This window comes from Bombus huntii, chromosome 16, assembly GCF_024542735.1.
Source record: "Bombus huntii isolate Logan2020A chromosome 16, iyBomHunt1.1, whole genome shotgun sequence".
In the NCBI taxonomy this organism is placed as follows: domain Eukaryota; kingdom Metazoa; phylum Arthropoda; class Insecta; order Hymenoptera; family Apidae; genus Bombus; species Bombus huntii.
In genome coordinates this window covers 3,707,955-3,721,480 of record NC_066253.1, presented here as the reverse complement: position 1 = coordinate 3,721,480, position 13,526 = coordinate 3,707,955, and the positions used below count along the sequence as shown (strand labels likewise).

At 36.0% G+C, this 13,526-nt stretch overlaps 1 protein-coding gene and 1 long non-coding RNA gene across 30 annotated transcripts in view; one reads left to right on the top strand and one right to left on the bottom strand.

The window, feature by feature from the left end:
- Positions 1 to 13,526, bottom strand: part of LOC126874766 (plasma membrane calcium-transporting ATPase 3) — a 90,378-nt gene that overhangs the window by 14,456 nt on the left and 62,396 nt on the right. For 16 of the 29 annotated variants that reach the window (XM_050637137.1, XM_050637133.1, XM_050637128.1 and 13 more), the window contains one exon: positions 4,971 to 10,061. The exons of 6 other annotated variants lie outside the window; for them this stretch is intronic. In XM_050637137.1, the coding sequence (XP_050493094.1) occupies positions 9,564 to 10,061 (498 nt within the window). In that variant the 3' untranslated portion in view covers positions 4,971 to 9,563. 7 more of the 29 variants (XM_050637147.1, XM_050637145.1, XM_050637155.1 and 4 more) reach the window with 4 other exon arrangements.
- LOC126874815 (uncharacterized) lies at positions 972 to 5,777 on the top strand. Its single transcript, XR_007693027.1, has 2 exons — positions 972 to 1,671; positions 1,752 to 5,777. It is a non-coding gene; the product is annotated as an uncharacterized LOC126874815 (long non-coding RNA).

Sequence of the window (13,526 nt, the reverse complement as noted above, 5' to 3'; positions counted from 1 at the left end):
CTAATAACTTTATAGTTGTTACTAATGGAAACAAAGTGCTACGTTTTTTCGTAATCCAAGATAAAGAAACACAGTACTACGTTAGTAAAACGGATACTGTGCGTCCCCAATTGCTTACAAATCTAACTGAAGCAGTTCTAGAACATAGTCTATTAAGACTACTTTCAAACATCTAATATTTAAAATAAAAGAAATTAACTTGTAATCAAATGTCACCAGGTGTCGAGATCCACAAAGAAAGAGAAATAGTTTGAGAAACAAAAGCGGCCAAACAATAGCTCGTGCGCACGCGCGCTATCATAGAAGTATTCTATGGCTGTGTGTGTGCATTAGGGGAGATTCATACGTGACTAGAGGATGTCGCAGACGCATAAATCAGCGAGAAAAAGGGGAAATAGGGACCTGTCGATATGTACCACTAGTAAAAAAATCCCTAACCTTTCCATTGCTTAAGATTTCTGGTAACTTTTATCACATTTCTTTTAAAGATAGTAAAAGAAATCTTATAATTAATAAAATTTTGTTTATTTTAGATTGAGTCAGAAGGAAAATGAAAAGGCTAGGAAAGATTAGCAATATCAACTTATAAAATAAAAATAGAAGACAAAAGGGGTAGAAAGAATGCGTGTAAAACGAAAAGCGTGTGAAAGAAACAGAGAGAAAGAGATAGTATTAGACAGAGATAGAAATTCTGTATGTATGTATGTCTGTGTAAAAGTATGCCTGTATGTATATGTTATATGTATATGTGTGTGAACATAGAGTAAAAACAGTTACAGTAGACAGTTACAGACAGACAGACAGACAGACAGACAGACAGACAGACAGACAGACAGATAGAAATAAGATAAAGATCTAGCGAAAGTGTGAAAGATAGAGCAGAGAGGAGCGCTTACAGCTTGGTCTGTCGAACTCTTGCTGTAGGGTACTGGTATCAAACGTTCCTGCAACTCGCCACCTATTACCTTCAAGAGTAAAGGATAATATCATGGTTATAACTGGATACAACGAGCAGTCAATGCACTTAACAGTACACCATTTCTCGAAATATTGGTGTACTAAAAAAAGTAATTCTTTTTTAACATTCCTGAACCTTTGTCCCGGTATTGAATAACACCACGCTCTCTGCCTGTAGGCACCTTTTAACTGATGAAATTATCTCTTTGAAATTTCCCTAGGAATAAATCCAAAGCTATATTTATAATTACCATCCCTCATGGAAATTTTGTTTAGCAGATTATACGAGAAACGATTGAACTGGCCTCCAGGATACCAATTTACTATTTTAGAAACTACTTTGTTTGGTGTTTTGTAAGGAGTATTTACAGCAGAAACAGATATTTAGAGATAGTGAAGCTAAAAAGTGCCTGATCATCAATAACTATTGAGAAAGAAGTACACTTAAAAGTGGTAACCTGCTGGTTATGTATAATCATTATGTATATGTTATTCGCGTGAGTATCATTGGATGTGTAAAACTCGCGGCACTCGATCGCACGAAGTATATGGAAAAAGGAAATAAAAAAGATAACAGAGATTCATAAGTGGAAACCGAGAATAGCTCATACATGCAACGTAAGATATAACATCCTTGAAGATATACACCCTCGTACGATATGTTTTCCATTTATCATTTCTAAACGAAAACTGTTGTAAGAAATGCCTAGCAATGTATGTATTTCCCTTGTTACATTGTTTGTTGATATTAACTTAACAGGTGAAAATCCTACGGCGAGTGAATCCTATTACAGTGTCAAATTAATTAATTAACCCAGTGAGAGACGAGTTTCATAGATTCCACTTATCTCTGCACTTCGAACTTCTCGAGACCTACCCAGTGAGTTACAAAGACACACATATATAACAATGATCTTTATTACATGAAGTAATAATAGAGTATCTTCTGTATAGCGTCACGAAATGGTGAAAGTCTAGGACAATGAGTGAGTAGAATAAATCCGAGATTAGAGTTTAGAAAGTTCCGTAGAGACTCAATCTCAATATAGTAGAGTACTGCTCATCTAGTTGTATGCATCCCAATAGAGTACCGCGTGTTTAGTTGAGTATATAGAACACCGCGACGTTCAGTAACAAAGTAGTCTACAGTAGAATAATCAATGACTGGCACAGTACCAGCTAGTAGTTAACTTCGTTTTGGAGTGCATCAAATCTGTCACTTTTTTAATAATGTATGATACTTTTTGGTGAGTAGAATTTAAAAATTATTACGAGTTATTCATATAGAGTTCCGTTTTCGAGAAAAACTGAGATTGTATATCTGTTAAGTTTGCGTGTATTCCACTAACCGTAGTCTAGAATTACTTTACCCAGTTACTAGCTAGCTACGGTTACCTCCATTTGTGTCTACAAACAATATCAATCAGGATATATATCTCTCAAAACAATGATATCCGCGTCTTAGAACTGAGAATTTTTAATTCTACTCGCTAAAAGCTTATCATATGTTGTGAAAAAGGATTACAAATTCGGTATGTCCCAAAACGTTCAGCCAAATATTCTATATTAGAGTTCATGTACATTAGTGTCTTAAGGCCATCGAAGAGTAACCTCAATTACAGTGCTGTCCACCAGTAGCAGGACTTCTAATATACCTTCAAATGATTTATATTTATATAACATCCTTTGTTTGATTATATCCATAGAGAGTACTGACAAGGTTTGGCTGTTAAACCTGGGGATGCCTCAGATATGTCTATGTATAACAAATTCCTCTATCATTATAATATATAATTTTTATAAGATATAATTTTTCAAACTTTTTCAACTTGCGAATAAAGTTTTGACACCGTTACTTTAATTTAGTGCTCACACTCTGAAACAAAGGTATTTCTCTCCTTCCTGGGGAATTTTACACCGCAAGCGGCTCAGTTACGTGTTACGCCATAAAGGTGGGGGGTGACTACTCGAAAATGACCTTGAAGAACCAACATTTGAGAACTCTAGGATAGAATTAATTAGACGTATCTTAGCGATACGTTTAATAACTGATCTGCTGTGTAGGATTCCATCGACTGCTTTTTTCTTCTTTTTATTGTATCACAAAGTGCAAAAGCATTAGTACGGTCTTTGAAAATAAAATCAGGCTCTGGAATCCCCGTAAAATCAATCGATTTACGAGCGAGAGTGGTGACTTACGAAACATACGAACAGAAATGTTAGGTGAGCGTGAGGAAAAACAGAATAAAGTGAAAGCTGATGTGCCTTGGTTCACAGCCGGAAACAGTGCTCTTGGTACCTTTCCGGAAATGTATTTGTTTCGAAGCTTCACATGGCATTGGTGATACAACCATTATTTTTTCAATGCGAATAGAGAGATTGACAATTGGGAAAAATATATGTTCTTATTATGTCAGACGGAGAAAGCAGAAATTTATTTTCATTAAATGAGCCTGCATTGACAAGCTCGCAACTTATTTTTTTTCTATCGTTGAGAAAAATCTCTGAGGAGAAGATGGACATTAGAAGCAGTTGAGTACTTTGCACTTTTCATTTCCTCGACCGTGAAGGAACATCGCGTGTTCGTGCAGCAGAATACGGTTTAACGCAAGCAATGCATAGAAACCACAGAAATGCTTTTTTCAGTGTGAGCATACAGTGGACAATCTTAAGTAATTTTCTCATCTTATACTTAATAAAACGCAACCTTTTCAGGCACTCATCTTCATTTCAAATTCTCTTAATTTCTCTACATTCATCTTTGATCTCTCACATAATGAGATAGTTAAGGAAATGCAGTGCCTAAGAAGTTAATCAGAATGCAGACTTTCATATTTCTTTGGTCTGAAAGATTCAGATCAAAAACAAGGCTCAATATAGACAAAGTGGACTCATGTTGAATTGTAGAGTTTTACAAAGTGCAAGCAGATACAGTGTAAGTTACAATACCAATAAGAAGTGAACAAAATAAAAAAGTTTCTCTATTGCAGTCAACAATACTTTCCTTGAAGTCTCTTTCGCAGTGTTCTTTCTGATTCTGATAAGACTCCTAATACTTTCTATTACGCTGAGAATAATATGAAAAGACATATAGAAGTTTGGCTATAGTGAGTAAAAAAATAGAAATATTATGGCATCGCTTGAAGAGTAAGTAGTTATAGATATATATATAATAATTGGATAGAAAATAATCCACATGGGAGAAAGATTTTCATAGAAAAATGCACATGGACCAGCATCGGTTGCCTTTAAGAATCACTATTTACTTTTATTCACCAAGTCATTGTGCAGATTTGTTTTTTCCATTTATAAGGACGCGAATCGAGAAACGGACTTCTATGACGCGCGCTCTTATTTTCTCCGTTCAGTAGAGGGATTAATGAACTATAAAATCGAATAATTAATCCTCTGCAATAGTTTAGTTAAATTAATTTCACAATATTTACAATTACGCTAACTATTTGAACTTGTCATTTCCTTAATAATAACTATTATTTCATTATATTTTACTTAATAGTCTATCATTGTCATAATCCTTTCTTTTTTGAATTTTTCTTGGAATGAAACTCCCAAGTATCACTCGTATACAAGAACTTAAAGAAATCTTACAGCTTCATTTGTCTCTCCACTTATTTTCTATATTGAATACTGAATCACAAAGAAAATTCTCTTCAAGGTAAGAAATAATTTAAAGAGAACTTATATAACACTGAGTATTTATGCGCTATCAAATAGAATGAAACTTTATGACGCAGTATGTATGTACATGCACTCCAACATCTTTTATGTCATATTTAATCAGATATAGAACAAATTTGTCGCATTAAAAATAATCACACACTTCGTATAAAGAATGTGAATGCAGAGGTTTAATATCACAGTGAAAACGACCGTAATACAAATAATTTTTGACGACATGAAAGAAAGAAGAGAAAATCCAATATATTAAAGATATACCTAAGAATGTTCATGCACCCTCTGCTGACCGGTTTCAATCAAATATAACATTCGGATAACGTGTCTTAAACTTTATTTTATATAATAACAATAATAATAATAATAGTCGCTAATAATAATTAATTAAAAATTAATATATATATATATATTATATTCTCTACGTGTATCGTTATAATTGGTAGTCAATCATTTTCATCATTCCCGTATAATAAACTAATTTTAATGCGTCAATATGTAAAACTGAACGTCTTCTCCCGATTGCAACATATTTTCTCTCATTGTTATTTGCATAAAAACGTTTGTAGTCTGCATTAGACAGATAATCCCTTGACAATGATGATTTGCAAATACACCAAAGTTCGCCTGTTCCTTCCTTTTTTCACAACGTGTCACAGATTTTCTTTAATCTGTGTATGTATATTTAATGTGCAGTGATTTCTAGCCCGAATCAAACAGGTGAATCACGACAGAGAACCCTAACATAGAAATGGATAAGAGATAAGAACAAGACAACTTGAACTCCACAATTGGAACATTTGGAAGTTGAACCTTTTTTTCTAGAAGAACTCGAATATGCCCCATGAACAAAATAGATCTTTCTGTTCTATGTATCAATGAGACAGATGATCATGTGAAAATAAAACCAGCATAAAAGAGGCAGATTTATGTACAGCGGTTAGAATAAAACGTTCGATATAACCGTACAATATATATATATATATATATGTATATTTCTTATAAAAGAGATTTTATTTAACATTTTAATGTATCGCAGTTCGTGTAAATTTTTGTATAGTCATCAATGTATTGATAGCACACTGCGTTGCATTAAAATTCAAGCTTTCAGATTCGAGTTTTTCAAGTCTTTAACTTCTTCCAACGTCCCACTCTATGCATGGGTAGTTAAAATAGTACCAGAAACACGTTTTGTAGAACCAGTAGTCCAGCAGAGCTTAGTTGCAATAGAATACTATGTACAGAATAATCTGGTATTTCACCAACGCAACTGGAATTTAAACTGGGTAGTTTCACGAGAAGGATTTTTCTAAACTATCCACCAGTAACGTGGTTACTTTTGATCGGTGATGTTATGACTCATCATCGCAACCAGGAGAGAAGACCTAACGCTGAGTAGCTGTTTTCTCCTTTCTCGCTTTCGCTTACAGCTCTTTCACGAAATATTAATATCATAGCCTTTCTTTTTTTCCCTTGGCTTTTCTGCTTCATTTTTCGTTTCTCTCGCAATCCTGGCAGTGGATATCGGCTTTTAAGTCGATGTGTTTCACATTGACACACACCTGGTGCGCGAAACGTTTTAAGAGATTACAAAATGGAATAGATAAACTGACTATATGACTCTATCCGTCGATCTGAATCGGATTAAAAAGTAAGTTTGCCTCGTTTCTCGTTCGCTATCCGAGCGCAAATGAAATTCTGATCCCTGCCGATCATGTTGCTGATAGCTTATGATACAATTCCTGAATGAAACCTTGATCCCTCCTTTCAGAACTTCCTTATAACTTTTGACTTTCTTCCGTCTTATAGCATAATAATTTTCCAATGTTTTGTAACATAAAAGTCAAAATAAATTAGAATTTATAAATACGCAATACAAAATATATATTTAAATACTTTCTTGTCATGAATTAAAAACTTACAACTTTGAATCTTTTCAATTGTCCAGCTATCCATGTTCCAAAATAGACGAATCAAGATTTTATCATGCTTCTGAATAAGAGAAGAAGCTAGGAGGGAGAAGAGGACAGCGACGAGATCCGATCTCACGATTAAGTACTTCCTTTTGCCATTGTCGTTCCATTGATTGCTCCTCGGTAGGTCCTTTGTGCTTTTGAGTTGAGAAAAGAAACGAATCGTGCTCTTCGTGATTCTATTGGCGGACTATGGCGGCCTATAAATCGATTGTCTCATGACTGCTAGCTCTGTTTTCTTGATTTACCGTGCTCTGACATTGTCCCACGTATTTGAAAACCTGTTTGGGTGACTCACGGAGACACAGGTTCTAGAGAAACCGAGCTACAGAAAGATTCCCCTCAGATGCGAAAGTGAAATATTGCAGTTTGTACAGGGTGTTTATGGAGTCTTGATCTACTGCTGAAATCCTTGAAACTTTTGAATATTTATCATTTTGGTGGATTATTAATTAGAATACCATATAAATTGCTTAATAATAGAATTATGAGTATATTTGTCAATTAAAAACTCAATTTAATGTCTTTTAAGTCCTTGAATTATCCTTGCAAATACAACTTTTTCCATCTATATAATTTGTCTTTATTTAATTTTATATTATACTCCATTCAAAATCTCATCGGAGACTCTATTTCATTAAATAATTTTAAGAATTTCACGTTGCTTTAATCTCCAATTTACTTTGAGCACAGTATGATATCAATATCATCATGCACCACCAAGCTTGACAGATGACACTGATTTAATAATTCTGGACGCAGCTTTTTTCGCTACATTTCACAGTGGAATCAAACAGACAAAGACAAGACAATAGGATTCCTGATAATTGTACAAAAGATTAATATATGGTATGAAAGAACACAGACTTTATAAACACCCTGTACGATTTCCTAAATGAACATTAGATAGTGACGATGAACAAGTCAAATGTGTTAGGTCTTGATGATATGTTATGCTTCCTAATTGATCCTTAAAACAGAATGAAATGAATAAAACAGCTATCAATTTTTCTCTGATTATAGAAGCTCATTTTTATGATAGACAATAATGGTCTCTATATATACAGACTTCTGAAGAAAAGATAAGTACATCTTCTGTTAAAACAACAGACTTTGGGAAGATTCCAAAAGAGACCAATGCATCTTTCAACTCACCCTGACAGAGTATTTTATACATAAAGTAATATTCTTATGAAAATCAAATGGAATTGCTTCTACTGACAGAAATGGATGAAAACTGTTCCGATATGTTTGAATCAAGTTCCATGAAAGTTAAGTAGGCGAATACGGTAATGTAAATGACGAATGAATGGCGTGTGAAAAGATATTAGTCAAGCAAGCAAACATTTAAGCCGGACCGACGTGCACGCAGACAGTAGGCAGCCAGTCTAACATTTTAATGGATTATTATCAGGCATCGTCTGTTGCACATTGAACTTAAAATGCTTTAAATAAAACACACGAAGTTTTGCGCACAAAAAAATGAGCGAAGGTGTACAATAGAAGAGTGAAGACATTTGTTGACACAGGGAACATTAAATGCATGAATAGTAAGTTCCAGATTCCTCCATCTTACATTATTTCTTTTATATATATACATATATATATAAATATACATATATATAAATATACATATATATATACATCCATTTATATAATAAATATATCTTCCGAAAATTAATTAAAATATTTAATATAGTTTAATTTATGAAGTAATAACAATTTCTATTAAATGGAGGAATCTCAAGCAATCTTTAATTTCTGAAGTTTCATTTTGATTGATGTTAAAGTAGAATAATGACTTTGATTGAACGTAAATTGTTTGTCTCGTTTTCTGTGCTCGGTTTCCTAAGGAGGAACATGAAAGAGGCTGAACAAACATTTCTAGAGCCGATGAATTGGGCCGCCTCGTGAAGAAGCTCGGACGGACAGGCTGAACAGGCCTCTGTTTTCAAAACGAACCTTAAGTACTTGCAGCTCTCTCTTTCTCCCAGAATTCGAAAGAAGCGACACCTGACTGTTTCGAACATCTTTAATAAAAGGAGCATTTCGTTCTAACTCCGCAGGAGAAAAAAGGAGAAGAAAAGAAAGAAGAAGAGGATAGATCATGTCTTGGAATAAAAACGCTCTTCCTTGGAGAGAAGACAGCAGGAATGAAGGTACTATGGAGAATCCAGTGGTCTCTCGGATAAAAAGCAATCGCTTGTGAGAGCTAGAATAAAAATTATGATGAAATATGAAAAACCTAACGTTAAAAAAAAGTAAAACCTTGATAACAAGTTAAAGTACTTTCGATGCAAGAGAAGGGACAATAAAATGCAGAGAATAAGAAAAATCCACTACGAGTCAGTCTACAACTGACAAGGAGTTAATACCTTATGGCTTCCAACGTAGACACAGAGAACAGATAGATAAAATATCTATAAAATAGACAACAAAACCCGCACGACGATTCTATCAATTGTACTTGTAAGAAGTAGAAAAAGAGAAGAAAAAAGACGACATATATAGAAAAGAAGTTTAACAATGATGGGTGGAAGTTAATTTGCTAGTCCTTTGAAGCTACCAGCCATCGAAAAATCATGAATGAAAATCTACGACCTGGTCATTGATTATCATTTTAAATGACTACCATAAGTAAGTAGCTGAACAAGAGAAGAAAACTTATGAACGTGTCTTGCCACAAAACAGTGGCTCGGGCAAGAACCAAAATTGGCAGATGGTCCAGGACCGAGGACAGTGTTCTGACTCCTAGTTAAAACATAGAGTAAGAGAAAGAGAGGGTTGAAATGGAAATACAAAAGAGTATAAATGAAAAAACGATTCATGACTATGTTGTTATAGAGGAAAGAAAGAAGAGGGTGAAGTGAGAGTAACAATAATGACGAGAGAAAAGGGTAGAATTTGTGGATGTACAGTGGTGACACGCAAAGCTGCCTTTTAAATGCTGGTTTCATGCACGAGCTTCGTCAATTCCGGGAGGGCCAGATTATTGGAGCTGAGAAGCAGGGAGTTTCCTGTGTTGCTGTCTCTGTTGCTGTTGTTGTTACTCTGCATCTGCGTATGGTTGGGTTGTTGGGCCTGGTTTAGGGCGCTATTGGACGAGGATCTATTGTCATTGGTGGTGTTTATGGTGGTATTATGATGGTGGTTGTATGCGTTCCCCGATCCCGTGACGCTGAGCAGCAACGGCGACGTAGAGCTGTTCATCCTGGCGGCTGTGTGGTCCTGGTCGGCGGTTTTGTTCGGCAAATTGCCCTTGCTGGCGTTCAGCGCGGTGTTTGTCGGGTCTTCGTCAATGTATGTGAAGTCAGATAGTGGTCGGGGCCCGGTGTGGCTGCGTGAGCTGCGCATACTGTGTAAGCTGTGTAAACTATGGACAGAGCGACGCTCCTCCAAATCTTCCAGAGTCGACTTGAACGCTCTTATTACTCGTAGCTGTAAAAATAGGGAAGAGGATGTTCTATCAGGAAGCGAGGAGGCAAGCTAGCGACACACAAGCACGTCATACTTGTATTTATCTCATTTTGTGTGTGTCAAACATCATATGTTTCTCATGTAGATTGTCCTTTCTCTCTCTCTATATATATGTACATATATACACAGATAATATACGTGTGTATATATATATATATATATATATATATATATACTTTTCTCAATTTTGGTGGAGCTTTATGATTACTCAGTTGTTGGTCTATAGATGTGTATACTTGTGCTTTCCCTCTCTCCCTTTAATCACAGGGAGAGACACCCGGTTCTCTTGCGGGGATAATTTGGGTGTACAGCTCTATAGGTTTTTCTCTAATCGTGTGATGTTCGTGTAGTTGTATATATGTATATGCTCGTGTGCATACACTGATGGGTTGTTCTCTTCGTCGTGGACCTGGTTGCATTTCACCCGAATTCAGACTTAAATGATTGCGTTCTGGGGCATGGCTCTATCGCCAAGCGTACATGCGCGCATCTATATTTACTGTGCGTACCTATTTATTCTGGCTAAAAGCCGTGGGAGTATTCAAAGGGACCAAAATAAAAATAATCAGGAATTCTTTGCTTCACTACGTATCATCGTGACAACTCAATTCTTTCTCAGTAAGAACGAATCTGACTGGACGAGTCTATTTCTCATCTCACAGACTCAGAGAGTACTACTAGATTACACCTGCACTTAGGTAAGCTGATTCTAAACACCAAACAACAGATTTCTAAAAGCAGAATCATCTTCGCATCTTACTTCTGATCAGTTGGCCTCTTCTAAAAGTAAACACGACGGACATCGAATGGATCATTTCATTGGATTTTATTTTCACCGCCAAAGTCCAGTTACAATGGTATAAAAAAATTAGGATGATACTCACAGAAAGATCTTTGGTTTAAATGTGTCCTGAACCAAAGTAATAGGATCAAAATTCTCAAGGATGAAAATAAAGATGTCAGGTTGCTGAAACAATTTGGGACAGCATGAAATTCCTTATTCGAATGAGGAATTTGATGTCTTGGAAATATTAAAAACGCCCTCCTAGTGATCAATTAGAAAAGATAAATCTTGGACCAAGAGCTGGACAATGGAGGCTAGTTTTGATGAAGCACACGCTTGAACCGCGACCGTGAGGAGAGAGTCAAGCGTAGGGAATTGAAAGTTAAGATAAAAATAGCGACAAAGAGACACAGTGTACAACAGTGTAGCAAAGAGTGTGTATACATTCTGAAGAGAAAGAGGAAGAGAAAGAGAAGAAGATAGAAATGAAAGGAAAGTTCTATAAATTAGAGAGCATTCTGGTGAACAGTTGTGACTTTATACTAATTTCTTGTGATCATGCTACTCAAATAACTTTGCATTCCACATTTATGACGATTAACTGATTCCTTTAAGGAATCTTTTTGTGCAGATTCAAGTTTCTCTCTCTTCTGGATACCAAATACAAATTGTTCACTTTATGAATTAATATATAAAGTAGTTTGCTTGTTTTAAATGACAAGCAATAATCCATAAGCTTATTCTACGTTCTTACATTCCTTTGAGTCTAATGACTCTGTCAGTACAATCTTTATAATCAGCAGAGTAATTAGAAACCTGGACTGTTCGAGACTTATGGTTCTTTAGTCTCAACATGTACCCAAAATAACGCTGAAAATGGATCTATTTATGTTCAGTATTTGAACTCTGATAATAGTTGCATATTTCCTGACTTTGGAATACTATAAACGGGATAATGCCTTAGTGCACCATTCTTTTGCTTAAATAGACAAATTCTGCTGGCTATTGAATCCTAAAATAGATTGCCTTGGTGAATTCCAAGTTCACTATAGGGCGCACCGTGCGGTATTGAGATTTAGTCATTAGAAAATTAGAGTCAAAGATGCACAATCCAGTTTGATGAATTTGAGATACGTTCGTTTGAGAACGTGGAGATATCAGGACGATTTACATGCCGGCAATTATAATAGCAGTTACAATACATCATAATTATAGTAATTGTAGCCACTAGAAGCTCCTGTTTTGACGAAACCCTTTTTTTTTGTCTGGTTTAGAACGCACAAACCATTGCCAAACAAACTCAACCTTTCTATGCCACTTGCGCGCAACACCGTGTTAGAGATTGGGCAAACACAAAATCGATGCAAACGTGAGCAATCGTGCACACGCACACTCGCATACCGCGTCAAAGAAACAAATTAAACGGAATACAGAGGAATGCCATATGCCACATCTGTGTAGGGTTATCATCGCTTTCAGTTAAGTTATTTCCTTTTGCAGCTTAGAAACTGATGATTCAAGTACACAGTGTCTCCTTGAAGCTGCAGAGAAGTGAACATGCCATGAACTTTCTTTTAGGATTCAAGTGTACTTGATTCCAAAGCCATAAATCAAGTAATCCATAAATCAAATGATAATTTTTCTTTCAGTTTACTTTTACTTCACTCTTGCTTTGAATCTTCGTACCTACTGTTGATTTATGTCTCAACATAATATCCACCAATCTCCAAGTTTATCGATTTCAAGTAGAAAAAAGAAATTTAAGCAAGAAGTGTTCACTTTCACCAACAACTGTAGGCTGACACATACAGTACAGATCCTCAGTAAAGAGTGAAGCAACAAAGGGAAGTAAGTCCACCTGCAATTAGATACAATAACCCAGCCACGAGCAGCAGGCGGCACAGGAAAAGGCAAGGAATCATATGAGACTGAGAAAAGCTGAGAAACACATTCGTTCACGAGAGAGGTTGGAGAAACCATAATTTGATAGGAGATTGAAGAGACTGTAGGAGGTTTTCAGACGATAACACGCCGTGAAACGTCTTCCTAGGGTTAATCTGTAAAAACAGAAAGGCAAAAGTTGGTTATCACGGCATTACACGCTTGTAAACACGTTCTAAAAGAAGACTTTTCACGGGGTGCTGGATCTGAGATCCTTCGCCAAAGACACAATGCGGGGGAGAGAGACAAACATAAACAGAAAACGCAAGCAGCAAGGAGGAAGAATCTCCGCTCGACCAGGCAGAGCTTTTTAAAAAAAGCTGGACAAGATTGCCTCTCTCGTCGAGGCAGTTCTATAGTCCTCGTGCGAGTGTACGTACGATACCAAAAGAGGGATGGTCGTGTTTAGTTAAAAACAAGTTCCACACGGCCGCCATGAAAAAGAATGCTTTTTTCTTTTTCTCTTATCTTTTTTCTTTGATGCTAACAGTCGCGGTATTATATCATATGAACAAGTATGAAAATGATACAGTATGGGGGAAAAACACGCAGCACACAATCATGTCAGACAGCTATACACTACTGAAAAAAGAGGGGAGGGCTGACGGTGGTCTACCAACACAAGAGGCTCTTCCATCGATTCCACCGACCAACACACACCCACTACACAAAAACACAGTGCAACGAAACATCGTTCACTG